The sequence below is a fragment of the Biomphalaria glabrata genome, chromosome 10, assembly GCF_947242115.1.
Source record: "Biomphalaria glabrata chromosome 10, xgBioGlab47.1, whole genome shotgun sequence".
Taxonomy (NCBI): domain Eukaryota; kingdom Metazoa; phylum Mollusca; class Gastropoda; family Planorbidae; genus Biomphalaria; species Biomphalaria glabrata.
Genome location: NC_074720.1, coordinates 10562592 through 10579213, shown reverse-complemented (window position 1 = coordinate 10579213; position 16622 = coordinate 10562592). Strand labels below are relative to the sequence as shown.

General features: G+C 37.7%; 1 protein-coding gene across 4 annotated transcripts in view; it reads right to left on the bottom strand.

Moving 5' to 3' along the window:
- Window positions 1-16622, bottom strand: part of LOC106074576 (one cut domain family member 2-like) — a 46467-nt gene that overhangs the window by 26884 nt on the left and 2961 nt on the right. For 3 of the 4 annotated variants that reach the window (XM_013235368.2, XM_056043306.1, XM_056043309.1), the window contains exon 3: window positions 7010-7066. The exons of the other annotated variant lie outside the window; for it this stretch is intronic. In XM_013235368.2, coding sequence (XP_013090822.2) covers window positions 7010-7066 — 57 coding nt within the window. The remainder of the gene's footprint in view (window positions 1-7009; window positions 7067-16622) is intronic. 4 annotated transcript variants of the gene reach the window in all.

Genomic DNA, 16622 nt, shown 5'->3' with positions numbered 1-16622 from the left:
ATGATAAGGACGACTCGCGCCCATGTCGTTCAATAGATCTTTAGCGTCAATCGAAATCCACTCACACACAGACAGCAACTGGGCTCGGCGCACGAGTAATTTTGCCATGTACCTAATTAACGTCAAGTTAGCGCTGCATCGCGAGGGGGCAGTTGAGTGCGTTTTATAATTACGAGTGACCAAGGCATCGGTGTGCAGAAATGTTTACGAGATAACAAAAAAAAATAATAAAATAAAATAAAATACAAATATATATTGCGAGCATTGCCGAGGACATTTAGTTCATCTTTGTGTAACGAAAAAAAACAAAACAAAAACAACAACACGAAAAACAAAGTTAAAATTATCGAAACAAATGATTATTGTCTGCAAATGAAATTATGCAATGGATAACTCACGAGCTTATCACGAGGCTTTATATATTAGGAGAAGGTAGTTTATACGATTGCAGAAATTATGCGAAACTTTCGAATAAATAGAAAGGTCATTAATTAAATCTATTAAGAGAAGCATTAATTCGACAAAGTAAATCTGGTGTCAGCTTTGATGCCGTTGAACGAAATACAGAATCACAATTTAAATATATATATTCAAAATGGAAACAAAATATGTCAGTGTCTACATATAAGATTAAAGGAGACGAGAAATTATAAGAGCGTGTGTGTGTTAAAATGGGAGATAGTAGAAGTGATGGTGGAAGAACAACTTAATATATTTTTAAGTGATGGGGAAAGGGAGAGAATGAAGGCGAGCATCTTTTTACTATAGCTTCAAAATAAAAAAAAAAGGCAACTGAGAATTTACACTAGAGAAACATTTATTCTAACACAAGCCAAACATCCAACAAGTTCTTGTACAAGAGCAACAATCCAATGTCTGTTGATTATAATGTTCAACCCTGGTCATGCTATCACTGATTTACAGAAACTGATAAAAGCCTCTAGTACAGAATCACGTTGACGAAAGAAGGGCATGTATGAATGTTGCTATTTGACTCCATACTTTATTTGAAAGCGAAAATCATACAATAAGCTATTAGGTTTAGAGTTTACAAGTTCATTCAATTTACAAGCATCTATATTGGAAACATTGTTCGCTTGATTGTTTAAAATAATTACAAATTTTCGTAGTCTCAAAATGGTTTGTGTACCTATTTTCTAAATTACATTTATTCACGACCAGTCTCAAATAATTAATTTTTTAAAATATAGAATAAATATTATAGCGGTAAAAACAACCGCACAGCAATATTCCCAAGATTGGCAGAATTTAAGTCATTGGTTAATATGCATGACTAAATGCATGACGCGTAGGACGTAATCATCTTCTTTTTTGAAGTAACGTCTGTATTATATAAGATAAGAAGAAACGACAATCTGAAAATCTTATAAATGTAATAAACATATCGTTTATATAAAGACGTATTCGAACTTAACAATAATGTGTTACAATAGCCATTACTAGGTAAATGAATGGCCTAAGATATTGTCAAGCGATGTTCACAGAAAGCCCTCGCCAATGTTGTCGTTTTAAGATGTTTCATTGACTACAGGCAAAAACTGGTAAGTTTCAGTGGTAGAAAAGTTAAGGTCTGTCTGGCTTATGGAAAAAAGAAAGAGGGTCAACGGAAAGAGAAAACTAGAAAGAAAGAGAGTGAAAGAAAGAACGAGCGAGATAGATCAAGACAGAAAATAGTCTACTCATTTGGCGCTTCTCTCTGTTAAAAAGCCCTACCGTTTTACTTTTTTCGTTCCCCCCCACCCATTTCTAGGCCCCACTGGTCCCAAAAAAAAATTTTCTTTGCAAGTTAAGTGTGGCTCAAAGCTTAACTTCTACCCCTCCTTCCCTTTCCTCCTAACACACTGTTCTTGGTTAAACTACAGTGAATGTCCATTTCGCACAAATTCTTTCTAATGCCCAAGGATTTTTCCTTTGGATTCACCGAGTTATCCCCCATGCCATCTTGCCGATTGATGAGACCAGGGTCGGTACTCGGTTTGGGGGCAAGACCTGTACGATACAAGCCCCCCTTTTAATATCACTCTGCCATCGAAGCCCCTCTCTCTTAGAAAAAACCTTCCTTTAAAAAAAAAATAGTGGAAATGATAAAGAGTCCCTCCTACGGCACCAGCCTCAAATCACGAGGTTTAGAAGGAGGGCTGCAGCTTTGGAGTCCGGCCGTACCGTCTTTTTCTGGTGCCGCAGTGATCTTCCCGGAGATTAATTGGCAATACATTAAAAAGATGAGAATTCTGAAGGAGCCGGCTCTATGGAAATGGAAAAATCGATACACTTAGTGAGTTATCAGCTGGCAAGTATTTACCACGTTAAGAATTCTGAGTTTACCTAGAAATAAAAAAATAAAATAATCTTGTTCACTCTTTAACATATTGAATACAAAAAAATCTATGGACCTGGGTGTAGTGCAAGACATACAATTTGGACGCTGGTTTAAAATACGTTGAAATAATGATGAAGACCCAAGTTAACATTGTATTTGGATAGGAAATAACAATTTGAGCTGGGATAGATAATAAGTCAAGCCGCGGGAGGGACACAATACCAAGGAAATCCGTGAGGCATTTGAGAAAAGGGGGGGGGGGAGCGGAAGTGATTATTATACGTTCAAGATTTAAAACATTTGGTGTTTGCGTGGGATGGTCAGGGCGCCTGCAAAAGATAAAGTTATATAACTATTGTCTTAGTGCAGTGGCGTAGCTAGGAATTCGCCATCATTTGCGGGCCTGGAGGGCTTGACCTCTTTGGGGTCCCTGCATTTTGCGTAATGTTTAACATTTCATGTAAAAAACAACAACACTCTTTTAAGGCCAGCCATCAAATGGGGGCCAGGGGGGATTTTCAAAATTTCTCCCCTCCCCCCCCCCCCCCACGCATCTGTCTTAGTGTTCGTTGCTATGTCTTTCTAGATTTGCAAAAGTTGCCTACATGCCGGTTGTTTGAAGATTACCAACGGAATCGGTTTAGGGAGAGAGAGCACAACAGGTCAGCAGTTCTAGAGTTAAACGAATGGCACAACCGCGAAATTTCTAAGTGAATGGCTATCTACCGTCATACAATATGGGAATACGTAATACACATATATAAAACACGTTACGAGGTTTCTTGTTAGAAGCGCATGTGTTTGATTCACCATAATGAAACGGTGCAATCGAGTTATTTATCAAAATAATAGGACGACTAAGGTCGCATAAAATACATATGTTCATCTTGATAAGAAAAAAAAAAGTACAAATCAGAGAATGCCAAGGCTAACGTGTTGTCTCTTGTAAGATGGAGGGAAATGTCACGAGCCAAGCACGATGACTGGCCGAGAGCAAAACGAGGGCTGATGTATTTACGTAGGTGAGCGAAATCAACTTAGCTCTATGTATCTTCAATCAACATCCTACATTACTAATGGCAGAAGTGACAAGAGAGGGAAGCAGGCGGGCTTGCAAGAACACGACAGTGAACGTAGAAAGAGATGATTTCTATGTGTGTGTGTGTGTGTGTGTATAAGGCACATCATCATACAGAAAAAAACAAACGCAAGAAAAAAATAAAGTTGAAACTGGTGACTACTATTAACATGACAATGGCGCATAAAGGCGATACAAGGGGACTATTGTGACCGACTACACGCGTACTCAAGGAAAAACAGAATAGGACGGGTAAAAAAAAAGGGGGAGGGGGAGTTGAGCTACTAGTATTCAAGATAGCGCAGACGCCAGGGAATAGGGCGGGAAAGAAATGAAACGGAAGTATAGTGAATGACAATGTTGGGTTTGAGTTTTTTAATTTTTAAATCTTTAGTAAAGGAATAAAATAAAAAAAAATAAAACAACAGAAAATATGAAAAAAAAAATTGGAGGGGGGTGATAAAGGTGTGTAGAAGGAATGAAAGCGGACTAAATGAGACACAAAGATAATGCCAAAATGTACTTCATCAAAGCACCTAAAATAAAAGTTCGACCGGTGCCCAAACGTTAAGACGAAAAAAAAACCCCATTAAAAAACAACCCAAACAAATTAACACACACATGCTGAAAATATAAAAATATCTCGTAAATATAAATTAAACAAAGATAATTACAAAGACATAAAAGTCTCACACACTCTCTCAAGATCATGTCGAGTTGTGTACACACTTGAAAACAGAAATAAAAGTAAAGTTTCCCCTTTCAGACCTTGTGGTCTATAGGGCAGATGATGTAAAGGTCATATGTTTCTGTGGCCTACGGTGAACGACAAACAGAAGTAGGCGTTAGAAATTGCACATTGTAATTTATTTAGATGCTGTAGTTGGCGCGACATAGAGCGCACGAATTTATACACAAAAGGTTGGGGGGGGGGGGGAGGTAAGAAGAAAAGGTGCCATTGTCTCCAATAAAACTAACTCACAGCCATGGGAGTACTCACTGGCAAGCTTAGACGACTACTGTCCGGACCTAGGCGAACTGAGCGCGTGCCTTATCTGGCACACAAAAAAAAAAAAACTTCTAGCGCTCCCCTCTCGCAGTCCCATGGAATGAGAGAATGCACCAACCCTCGAGACCAGCAGCGAGGACACTTGTATAGTGGAAATGAGTTTGTTTCATCCAAATGCGCGGAAAAGAGGGGGAGGCTGTGGGTGTGTGTGAGCAAAGCTGGAGATGGTAAGGTGGAGACTGGGGAGGGAGAGGAAGAGGAGACTAAGCTTCGCTGCTAGGAGTAAGGGTCTCCAGGGAAAACACACAGACGCACACACACACACACACAAAAGCGAAAGAAACAAAGTCCTATTAATGAATGCCGTGTTGTTTTGGGACGTGTCCTAGCAATAACAATCTTATTTAAGTGGAGCTTCGTTTTCTACAGCCCTCTTTCTGTCCTCTCTCTCTCGGGGTGTACTGTTTCTACAATTCTAAATGAGCCTTGTCTACACCGCTGCTTGACAATGACCACGGACAATTTCCAAAACCTCGAGCATCAGAATTACAGAATTCATCCGAACCATTTCGTCCACTTCTTTGCTGCGCCATGCGCAAATTACGCACATTTACGCAATTTTTACCGGTAATTGCCACTTAGCACGCAGGGAAGCGAAAACAATGCAAATGATAAATAATGACAACAAAACAATAAGCAAAGGAAAAGCTTCATAATGAAAAAAAAAAGCGGTTTGTTTATTCTTAGATAATAATCTGTTAGGTAAATTTCCCTCCCACTCCAATCAGGGTCTTAATCTCCTCTTTCCCTCCCCCCACTTCTCTAAAAACAGAGGCACATCTAAATACGAGAACAGAAGACGTACTACCGCTACGGACTTATCGATTTTTTCCCGCCAAGTGGTTTTGGAACGGGGAGAAGAAGCAAAAAAAAAAAAAAAACAACACACACACGCACTGAACTGACTCACACAGAACAACGTCACGATGCACTAACACTGTAGCATCTATTTCTCCGTTCATTTGATTACACGTACATTACGTTCAACTGAAAACGTATTAGCTGACTGTCCCGGAGAAGACAAACGCATTAGATGACTGTCCCGGATTACATTTATAAAGACTATTTAAAAAACAGGGTATCTAGAACAATAAAAACAAAATACAGTGATTTACACAAAATATATGGAATCCTTACATATACAACAGCTCTACGCTCGTTGCACTTAGATTTAAACGTGTAAAAAAAGAATGTAGATTAAGTTACGAGTACACTGAATACTTGTGTATAATAGAGACTTCCTCCCCTACTTATCTATCCCACAAGGCTCACTTCCTGTGTTCATTGTTAAATACCAACACTAGTTATTATCTATGTGTTTAATTATCACCTCCCTTCTCACTTCAAAATAACTTCTTGAATGTGAGGGTGTGTCAAATAAGGCCCTTCATCTGTTATTTTATCACTAAAGTCTTAGACAGGGCCGGACTTAGGCCTCTGCAACCTATGCGGTCGCAGTGGGCCCCGCACTTTCATAGGCCCCGCGCTAAGTCTAGGTGTAACTTATTAAATGAAAACATTAAAACTAATATATAACAGGTTTTCCGCGGCTTCCTGATTTTCTAGTGTTTCCTGGAAATCTCCCGCAATTGCACAATATAACAATAAGTCCTTTGAAATCTCCTGAAAACTCATAAAAAAAAATCTCTTGAAAAATAGACAAAAGTTTTTTTTTTTTATTTTGGGGTACTAATTTTACGCGTGATTAAAAAATGGCATTGTAAAAAACGAATGTATTTTCTAATAAGAAATCTTAATCTTGACCTTATGCTTATTTCTACCCAAACTGGGCCCCGCGAAATCCGTTTAGCATAGGGCCCCGCGATTGCTAGGACCGGCCCTGGTCTTAGACATAAATAGTAATAAAAAAAACTCTATTCTAGGCTCTCAAAAGATGACGTCACCCACGCTCACAATGCTTTATCCAATGTTTGTAAATAAATAGATAAGGAAACAAACTACTCGGACATGAACTTAGTAGCCCTCGTCAAAGTGCTCGGACGACATATTATTGGAGAAATGAAGGCAGCATGATGACATCTAAGAGGACACCAGTCGAGGAGCAGTCGAGGTTTCAAAATAAGAATAACTTTGTGTTTAGTTTCATTCTGAGGTACCGATACGTTACTTGGTTTGAATACGTCAAACAAATAGAAGGCGTTTTTTAACCCTTAAAACGAGTGAGTCAGTTTAGCCTCTTAACATCAGAATTTTAATTCCATTTTGTATGCACTCACTGTCAAGCAGCTCAGCACTTTAAGGGTTAATGTGTAAACTAGAATGAGTTCAAATGATCAATCTATGCCGCACACCTATTAACCATTGTGTCATGTTACTAGTTCTTCTACAGGGTAATTAGGACAACTGAATATTATAAAATAAGAAAAAGAAAGATGATAATGATAATAATAATAATAAGGGTTCGGTTTTCGAGACTTAATATGAAGCAACTAATACACATATAATTGTTATAAATATGAATGTTAAATAGGTTCATGCGAGTCTGAATATTTCTTCTTACCAGCAATAGGCGAGGAGGTGTAGACGTTGTTGGCCCTTGTTACTCCGGTAATTGCCCCTTTGAACAGAAAAGGATAAAATAAGTGATAATTCCAAGGTGAGGGCCTGCCTTAGAGACCCTAAGAGTATAATCAATCATGATGAAACTTAGGGCATGTGCATTTATTTTTAGAATATTTAGAATCAAAACATGTTGCAATACATTGCTAAATGTTTAGAAAAAGTAATTACTTGGTTACTACAGTGTGTAGTTCCTGTTTTTTCCCCCCTTGATCAAAAGATTAACTGATTATTTGAAGCTCTATTTCCCTTTCATTTCTTTCAAATAAAAGTCAATTTTTTTTAATTCATTAATAAAAGTGACGCATATAATCACATTTCTAAACATGAGATAAACACTACATTTAAATATATTTGTAAAAAAAATATAAATAATAATAAGCTTGAAATTTAAAAAATTAAAATGTTTACGTTGAAAGCATCTAACAAGATATATGTTAACCTTCAACTAAGTAAGTACACTTAAAATAAGTTAAATAATTAAAAACTAAAAAAGAATCCTATAAAATTAATGTATATGTGATCCGTGTGGAAACTTGTTCAGCAGCTTCCCTCATGCATGAGTAAGTACGGGCACATTGTATTCCTCATGCGAGTATGTGTGTGTTGTATTATGACTTGTATTATTAACGATGTCATGTGTACAATGCAGTTAATGTTCCCTTTCCGTCATGCTGTTAGTGTGCTAGCCCAGATGCCCGCGAGTAAGTCATTAAGCATGCCGTCATCCGTCTTTTAAAGAACTGATTGAGCCCAAGTGTCGAGGGCTTAGGAACTACTACAGTCACAAAATGTACTAGCCCAGAGATCATCTATGTAAACATGAAGGCTGCGTTATACAAGTGATTCTGTCATAAATATAGCATGAAAGGTTTTAAAACAATGTACTAAATACGATTTTTTTTCTAATGTACAATTTACCAATAAAAAAAAAACATTTTAAAATGATGTAAATATTAGTGTATCAAAATAAAGCGAATAGTTTTTGGTGCAGCTAAGGTGTTAGTATTGTTTCATCTAGAATCAGATACAAGACTATTAAAAAACTAATAATAATAATAATAATAAAGTATGACAAAGAAGCATCTAAACTCTTTTATATATAGAGATATATATATTTAGTGCATGTCATCAACAAGCCTTTCAAGCAATTAAATGAGCCCGAGGATGAGGGCGAATTCATCAAAATGTGCTTCAAACTTGCAATAAAAGCGAATTAAGTAGAATGTTTAAAAATCTTAATCTTGCTTTTAAATATGAGCAACATTAAAGTTGGCGTTGCTGTTTTTTTTTTCTGAGTTTAATAAGGTCTTTACACATTTTTTTCAAAATACTCATGCAGATATTTTCCAATCTCAAATAAAAGAAGTCAGAACTGTTATATTTAAAACTTATGTCAATATGATAAAAAAAATGCTTGAATTTAAACAAGGATGCACCATGCAATTAGAATGAGTATACTCTAAAAAGTTAGTAGTGACCAAAGGTCTGCCAGGTAGCGAACGCTCCGCTTGTTCCGTTGATAATGGAGTGCGTTGGTCTCTACCCGAGCGCATGCCTGAGAGTCGGAATACTGACGAGAGCATTCGACCAAAATGCAAGAAAGAAAACGTGTTTACCGAAGTCTGGCGAGAGAGAACAAATGGGTAGTTCTACCCTTTTACTATCAATAGTGCTGGAAAAAAAAATAGATACAGTAAACAAACGATATAATAGAAACATATGTTGGTCAGTACTAACACACACACAACTTAAGGATTAGTGTAGAGAGGGACAGCCAGCTAGAAGGATGACCAGAAGAGAAGAGAGACATTATAGAAAAGAGTAAGCATTATTTGTCTACGTATTTAACAAAAGTGTGACACGTTCAAAACATGGTAAGGAGAGAAGAGAAGGAGAGAAGAGAAGCAGACGAAAAAAAAAAAAAAAAAACACGATATGACAAAAGGGAGGCAATTTACATGGATCCGGACATCGATAACAATTACGGTGATGGCGCTGGATTGGAGCGCCCCCCCACCATCCGATTTCCCACACAACTCGATAACGGGAGACAATGGCGGTCAGGCCAGCAGACAATGGGTCGAAGATGAGCGCAAGAGGGAGGGGAGGGGGGCGGTTGGAGTACGAGGGGAGCCAGTGTTGCTGGCTATTGGGGAAAAAAATCAAAACACATATTTAAAAAAAAAAAAACACGACCATAACAAACAAAGTTTGACCTTCATCTTCACGTGGCACACGTTTTACATATCATCAGCGCCCAACTAATCTGCTGGACCAACAGCCCCCAAGAGAGGGTAAAGACAATCCTCTAATGGGTATACAAGTTCCGGTATAGACAGGGCCGGCCTTGGGCCACTGCAACCAATGCGGCCGCAGTGAGCCCCGCACTTGTTAAGGCCGGCCCTGGAAATATATTTAATACCAGCGAAACGAAAATGAATTCTGTGCCTGACTTCAGACCGTGCTTAAATTTTTTTTTTGAAGCAACTGAAATGGTGCTGGCCGTCCTAACACAATAATGGAACCAGAACGTTATGGAAGATTTGACTTATGGTGAGAACCAGGAAATACCTTGAAAAATGTCCATTATGGAATCGGAACGTCTATACCTATTCATTATTCCGTTCTAAAAAGTTACGCCATGGCAGCGACTATTTTTACATTGGGTTATTCCATAGACTTAGTGCACAGGCTTCCGGTACCGTCCAGCTATAAGCGTCAGCTACATGGGATTTCTTCCGCCACTCTAGTGCTTTATTTATGACTGCTCCCTGTGGAACGGTCTGCTAGTTGTTTTTTTTTCTGGACATGGTCATCAGGTCTCTTACATTCCACTTCAGATGGGAAAAATCTCCGAGGCAACCTGAAGAGGTTTCACTACCTGTTGTTAGCCTATCTGCTTGCACTATCAAACGTTCCCAACGAGGCGCCACGCGAGGTGGAATCCTCGGACACGAGTTACCGTTCTTGTGTATAAGACATGACTTAAATATTAAAACTGTATAATAGAAAGATGCGTTGACGCTTCAGCCAACTCGCCCCCCCCCCTTTACGTGACTCTCTTCCACTTTCCACTGTCTACAACGGAGTTCAAAGGTTAACCTCACTAACCTCTTAAAGTATTCATCAAATAGTAGAGAATATCACGAGAACAATGCAAGAAATTAAAAAAAAAAACTATAAAAAAAAATTACAAAGGAACTTTGTCGAGAGCGAAAATGACACAAGTGGTGTGTGCACGTGAGACAAAACGATGACGTGGCCAGATAATGCTCAGCCCCATTAGCAATATTAGCTGTCCTTGTCTGGGAACAAAATGTCAGCGCGTGCTTCACCTGGACAAAACAACAAAGTTGCGTAATTTCGTCCGAGCAGATATAGGTCAATGAGTCTCCACGTTGTCTAAATATAAAGATGTGGCTTTCGTAGAGCGCGTAAAGTTTTGCATTCAATGTCAAAGCGACGGCCCCGATGTGACGATTTAATCAAGCGGCCACATGGCAGATTCTAAGGCATGTATGCTGGCACCTAGTGCCCCGTTTAATGTGATATTGAGGAACTAATGCTGCAAGTTAACCATTTACCTGTTTCCATATATTTGTACGAGCCCGTGTGTCATAAACTCACCTTCCCCTATTATTATAAGTCAAAAGTAATCCTAAAAAGCCATATACATACACACAGACACACCTTCGACAACCCGTTTTCTTGTGATCTCAACCAGTGTCACCAATGTCCGCTGTGGTGTGGGAAAAAAATTGATAAAGTGGGGGTGTACAAAACGTACATGAACTAAACAAAGAAGAACTTGAGAATCCGAAATAGATCTAATTCAGTATAACAAGCAGAGTTAGGAATTCAAGTTCTAACATAGTAATTGAGAAAGACCAAGGCAAATATTATTTACTGGCCAGCATCCGTTAAATGTGCCCTGCTTGGTGTGAACACTGACATATATTTTACGCTTAATTATAAATCGTCTACTAAGTCTTCACGAAAAGTGGTCAGACAATTAACTTTATTATCATAACAGCTCTAACCTCACAAAGACAATTGGTCCCTGGGCGACAGAGACCTGTGTCGAGCCAAAGGCTCCAGCTTATGTCAATAAAGAATTAGGCTCATAAAAAATAATTCTCGAACACTTGAGTCAACGAGAAAGGCATGTTGGTATCGTGCGGCCCATATATTACTTAGCTGTATATCTTTGATAGCTGGATCACATAGAGACAAACAACAAGAACATTCATGTTGCACAGATTGTTAAGAGACAAGAAACGTTTCCACGCCAGTAAGCACAACCTAACCGAGGGTAAGCAGAGGGACAAAAATAGCCCACAAGAGCTCAATCGGCGTAAGGTGCATCCTATTTAGAAGTTTTGTTACATATCAACAGCACGACAATCTTAAAGAGCGGTTCCACAACAGTACTTACATTAAAGAGACAACGACCAGGGTGTGGTATTAAGCGACGCGTGTCCCCTAGCGGAGCTGCAAACGCCCTCCAAAATGATTCTAATGAAGATAACGGATTGTATTAACAAAAATCAATATTAACAGGCATGCGGTCTAAAGGATTAGCCTGCTATTTAAATAAAAATTATCTCTGTGTCGACCGCCCTAATTATGAAAGTCCATTTCGACGCTATTCTACTCGACCTAAGCGGGGAGAAATAAAAAAAAAAGGGGGGGGGGTTAGTAAAAAAACTACTTAAGGCTTAGTCTGCCATAGAGTCAAATAAGTTCCATAAAAGCCCAAATTTTCAAGAATCCTCAATCCGAAACGGTTCTGCCAAGAGAAACGCCAAGAAGGCGATAACAAGCTTATAAAAGAAAAGGTTTTTTTTGGGGTGGGGGTGGGGTGGGGGAGAACGTAAATAAAAACGTGTTCAGTCCAATTTGTTTGTGGTCTAATTGCTCGCTGTCACTCTAGAATCCGGCCCTAACAAACGCTCCGTGAAGCGAGAAATGGATCAGAGAAGATTTCGTTGTTTCGTACATAAGTACACGCAGACCTCGAACACACTTACAGCCAGGAGAGAGGCTAACACACAAAGTGCTAGAAACTAACGGTTGAGAAGATCCGTAAGCGGACGTGACACAACGGGTGCCAGTTCAATAAAGAATAAGTGACACGAATGTGAAACAAAGTGTGACACCTCGTTTTTTTTCCTTTTGGTCTCTGTTGGCTTCGAGCTTAAGCCGAGGGTTAAAAAAAGCAGTTCAGTACGCAAAATCGCTGTAACTTTCCACGGACAAATGACGACTGACCAGCTGAACAGACCTAAAAATATGAGAGCATTCTGAAATATTTAATTTAAATCCCAGGCACTAGAATTCCAACGAGTATAAAGTATATATTATAAAGTAATTTGTATACTGATCTTTCAAAAACAATGTGTCTATGCAAGTGAGCTTTTACAGCGTCGATTTGAACAGATGTGTCAAAATGATCTTACAAGACAACGTATTTTTAAAGAATGTAATGATCTGGGTACAGAAGTTGGGGCATTGACGTGCTCTGTGTAAGCAACTTTGTTTGTGTGTGTGTGTGTGTGTAATGTTACGTGTCCAACCCAGAACATTCTTTTATAGATCTGGATGAAAACAATTTATAACTCGCTGATTCAAGAAATAGTGTTTCTATCTTTTCTGCTATCAGAGAGAGAGAAAGAGAGAGAGAAAAAGAGAGAATTAGACTTAATAGATACTGAAGTTCTTACAATTACACTGTAGAATATAAATCTTAATAACAGAGAGATTTTGTTTTTCAAAAAAACGATTGAACAATGTGTCTCCCACACAAATCAGTTCGTCTTTGTAAAGACGCGATAGAAGAGAGGAATAAAAAAAAAAGTCATACCTTGGGTTGGGGAGGGGGGTTGTCTGTGCATTTTCCACTCGGCAGCACTGGCGTGTACAAAAGGCCATAGCACACCATTTCCTCCTCATCCCCCCACTCAACACACGCGCGCGCCTCCACTCATGCATTCATCAGATAATGCTCACAACGGCCAAAGGCACGCGCCCGTCGCACGACTTTTTTTCTCATACGTTTTTTTTCTCCCTTTTTAGGTAGAAAACTTATTTATGACGAATGGATGGAGCAAGGTAATGCCCGAATTAAAGGACTTTGAAAGCTTGATAAAAAAAAAAAAGGTTGGGGTTATTACAATATTACTTAAGTAGCATTATAGGTACAGAAAAGTTTTGGTATAAACTTGAGCCTTTCTAATCACACAGAAATAAAATAAAGAAAAGAATACAATAGCACTTTGTTGTGTAAATTAGGCACAGTTCTATACGATAACACTTCTTAGGCACTGTTGATCACTACTAGAAAAAAAAATACAAGAAAGATGTCTGTCTGATTTGACGCTAATAAAATAGTATGTCTGTCGGCCGAATTTTTTTTTTCTTGTCATCTGCGCCCCTTCTTTAACTTTTCATTAGGGCTCAGCGGTATGTGCTGCGGTCTTTGTGCCAGTTCTTCAGCTGTGCCCCTTCGGTAACCAGCTGCTGCCAAATGCCCTCTTGTGCCACTAGGTAATCAGCGACTAAGTTGCGCCCCCTACCCGCCGAAAAAAAAAAGATCTTGTTAGCATTTTTATAAAGGATATTCACTCCGTGAAGTGCTGGGGTCGAACTATTATTGCCCTGTCTATAACACAAGTATAATCATTATAAAAATCAGTATTCGTTCATTAGACGGAGTGTAGGCTATTTCGGTGACATTCAACTAAAAAATTAACAGAGTTGATATACAAAAGAGTGTAAATAAGCTATAAACACAACTGCTTACTATTTCAGTCGTACGTGCAAAAACTGATCTCGCAAAAACACAATGCAGCGATGCGTCAATTGATACTCAGTTGACCAGCCAAATCTAATGACATAACACATTTAGAAGATGCAGATAATTTCTGTAACATCTCTATGGTTTAACTAGGAGATGCAAAGTTTAAAAAGTTGAAGACATATCCCTGCTTCCTATCGATCTAACGATAAATTATTGCGTTTAATGCCAACTCTCCCCCCTCCTCTAGATAACTGAGTAAAATGGTCAACAAAAGTCCAGAAAGTTTGATAGGTGAAGTACGTTATCCCACCACCACTGCTTGTCTTTGAATGTCACTGAAAATTACTACTCCCCCCCCCTTTTTTTTTCAGTTAGCAGTGATAAACAATGAAGTATGTATATAGCAAACAAACACAATATTCATTCATTACCAGGTGAAATTTAGCCTGATTACTAAATATTTAAACCACGCACACACCAATCTAAGATCGGAGACTTCATAAAATATTCAGGAGATAAAAAAAACAAAACGTACGACACGAGCAATAACACCGTATTAACTCTTTCTCTCCTAACTAACGATACCAACGTTGATTCCACCAGAATGTGGTAAATAATTACGGAGAGAAAGAGTTAACCCCCACCCCTTTTAACTAATTTCAGAATGACATTCAGACATCCTTATAAAAAAAAGACAACATTTTCTTTTTTATTCACCTGTCCAAACCATAGTACTCATTGTTTCATTACCACCTGAGAAACAAAGAACAGAAACTTATGCGCGTGCCATCGGCGATAAAGGAAGGCGGGAAGACACAGCGCACAACTGGGAAAGGTAATCTGGTGTCACTCACATTACTGTACTTTGTGTTTGGGTGCTAGCACCGACACGCCTTGACCTCAAGTTATACTGTTTAAAAAAGACACAGCCACAATGTGGCTTTAGCAGCCTTTTGCTAGTCAAACAAACCGAAAGATACAAAACACACACACACACACCTAACCAGAGTAACACACATGTAGACTAATACTGATAATTATTCAGGCGGTGGGACAAAGGAGTCCCGGTATCAGCAGTGTGTACTAATAATGGTGGCACTCGACCAACCCCTCGTTAATGGCTGAAGTAACGGCGGTCTCTAGCCAGTAGCTATTTATTATTAATGAAGACCGCGAGTGTCGTGGAGTAAAGTTAAAAATGAACGTTTATTAAACGAGACAGTTACCGAGGGCGAAAACGAACTTATAAACGAAACCAATGACGAGGAAAACAGTATCTGAAAATAAAAAAGTGGTCATTGCCCAACGAAAACTTGTGTTTAAGATTAAAAAAAAAACTAGAACCAGCATCCTTGGTCCAAAATAGTGCTATTATTATTATTTTTTTTTTACATTTCTAATTTAAACGTTGTTGAACTCATGTGCTTGATAGGAATGTAAATTAATATATACCTACATATTCGAGCACATAATAATAAAACTGAAAATGTTAAAAAGGACAGGCCTAGGGGAGTAAAAACCTTCAATTCAAACTGATTAATTTGTGTGTGTGTGTGTGTAAGATTGAGTAATATCACTATGCAGAAAATTAAATAACATGTATAAACAATTGTGTAGAGAAACTAAAAATATCTGGGCATAAACACTGTGAAAACTAGCTACAAGCTCCTAGCAATGAAAAATATTTATCAAAAGGCAAAAAAAAATAAATATTTAAAATGTATAATATAAAAAAAAAACAAAAACAACTAAAAGATCCTCAAGTCAGTAATTCCATTTGACCCATGAGTCAAGTTCACCAAATATTCCAATCAATAGCTACAGATATAGATCTTGACATTGGAAAAAAAAAACACACCACAGGCCATGGCCACAATCAATGTATATACCAGATAGATCAATGTGGCTTATCTTGTCAGGAGGGGGGGGGGGGGGGTCACAAATCAATGTCCAATGTCATGTCAAATATACAAACCAAAACAAAGGTCTTCCCTTTTACAATGCCCTAGATTGGGGGAACATTTAGAATAAATGAATTTATTTCTGAAAGATTTTTTTTCTACATAATTATTAATAACTGTTTTGTTTTTAAGATTAATATAAGATATATATATATATTAAAGTATACTGTTATAAATCTTTAAGAAGCAAATTAATAGTCTATAAAAATAAAATAATGTAAACATAGAAAAGGCTTTTCTTCTAAATTTTTTAAAATAAGAAATAAATTGTGTGGTTTCAAACAAAATATTTATAGTTTTACTATTGAGTAAGTATTTTTGAGTTTAGATTTAACACTATTGAAAAATGTGTAAAAGATGTACACATTTCTTAAAATTAAATTATGTTTTTCACTAAGAAGTCACAGTTAACAATTTTGTTTTGCTTTCTGATTAAGGATTTACACATTTTCAGTATTGGAACTAGATTCTACATCTATATCGGTCTAGATGGATTTGACATTTGTTTCTAAAAACAAAAACAACATTTAAAAAGAAATGTGGACTGGATGACTACTCCGTGACATATATAATTTTTAAAAAATGTGAGCATACTAATAAATGTGAATGCTGTGTAAGTAAAAAAAAACAACTGAATGACACTTATTATTTTTACACTTTCTTTCAAGATAAAACAAGAAATCTGTGACATAACAATAATGTTGAACAATACAGTTAATAAGCATTTAACTGGAAATAAAAAAAATATAATCTACAATTTTCTACTTGCTATTACATACAAATGTATGGCC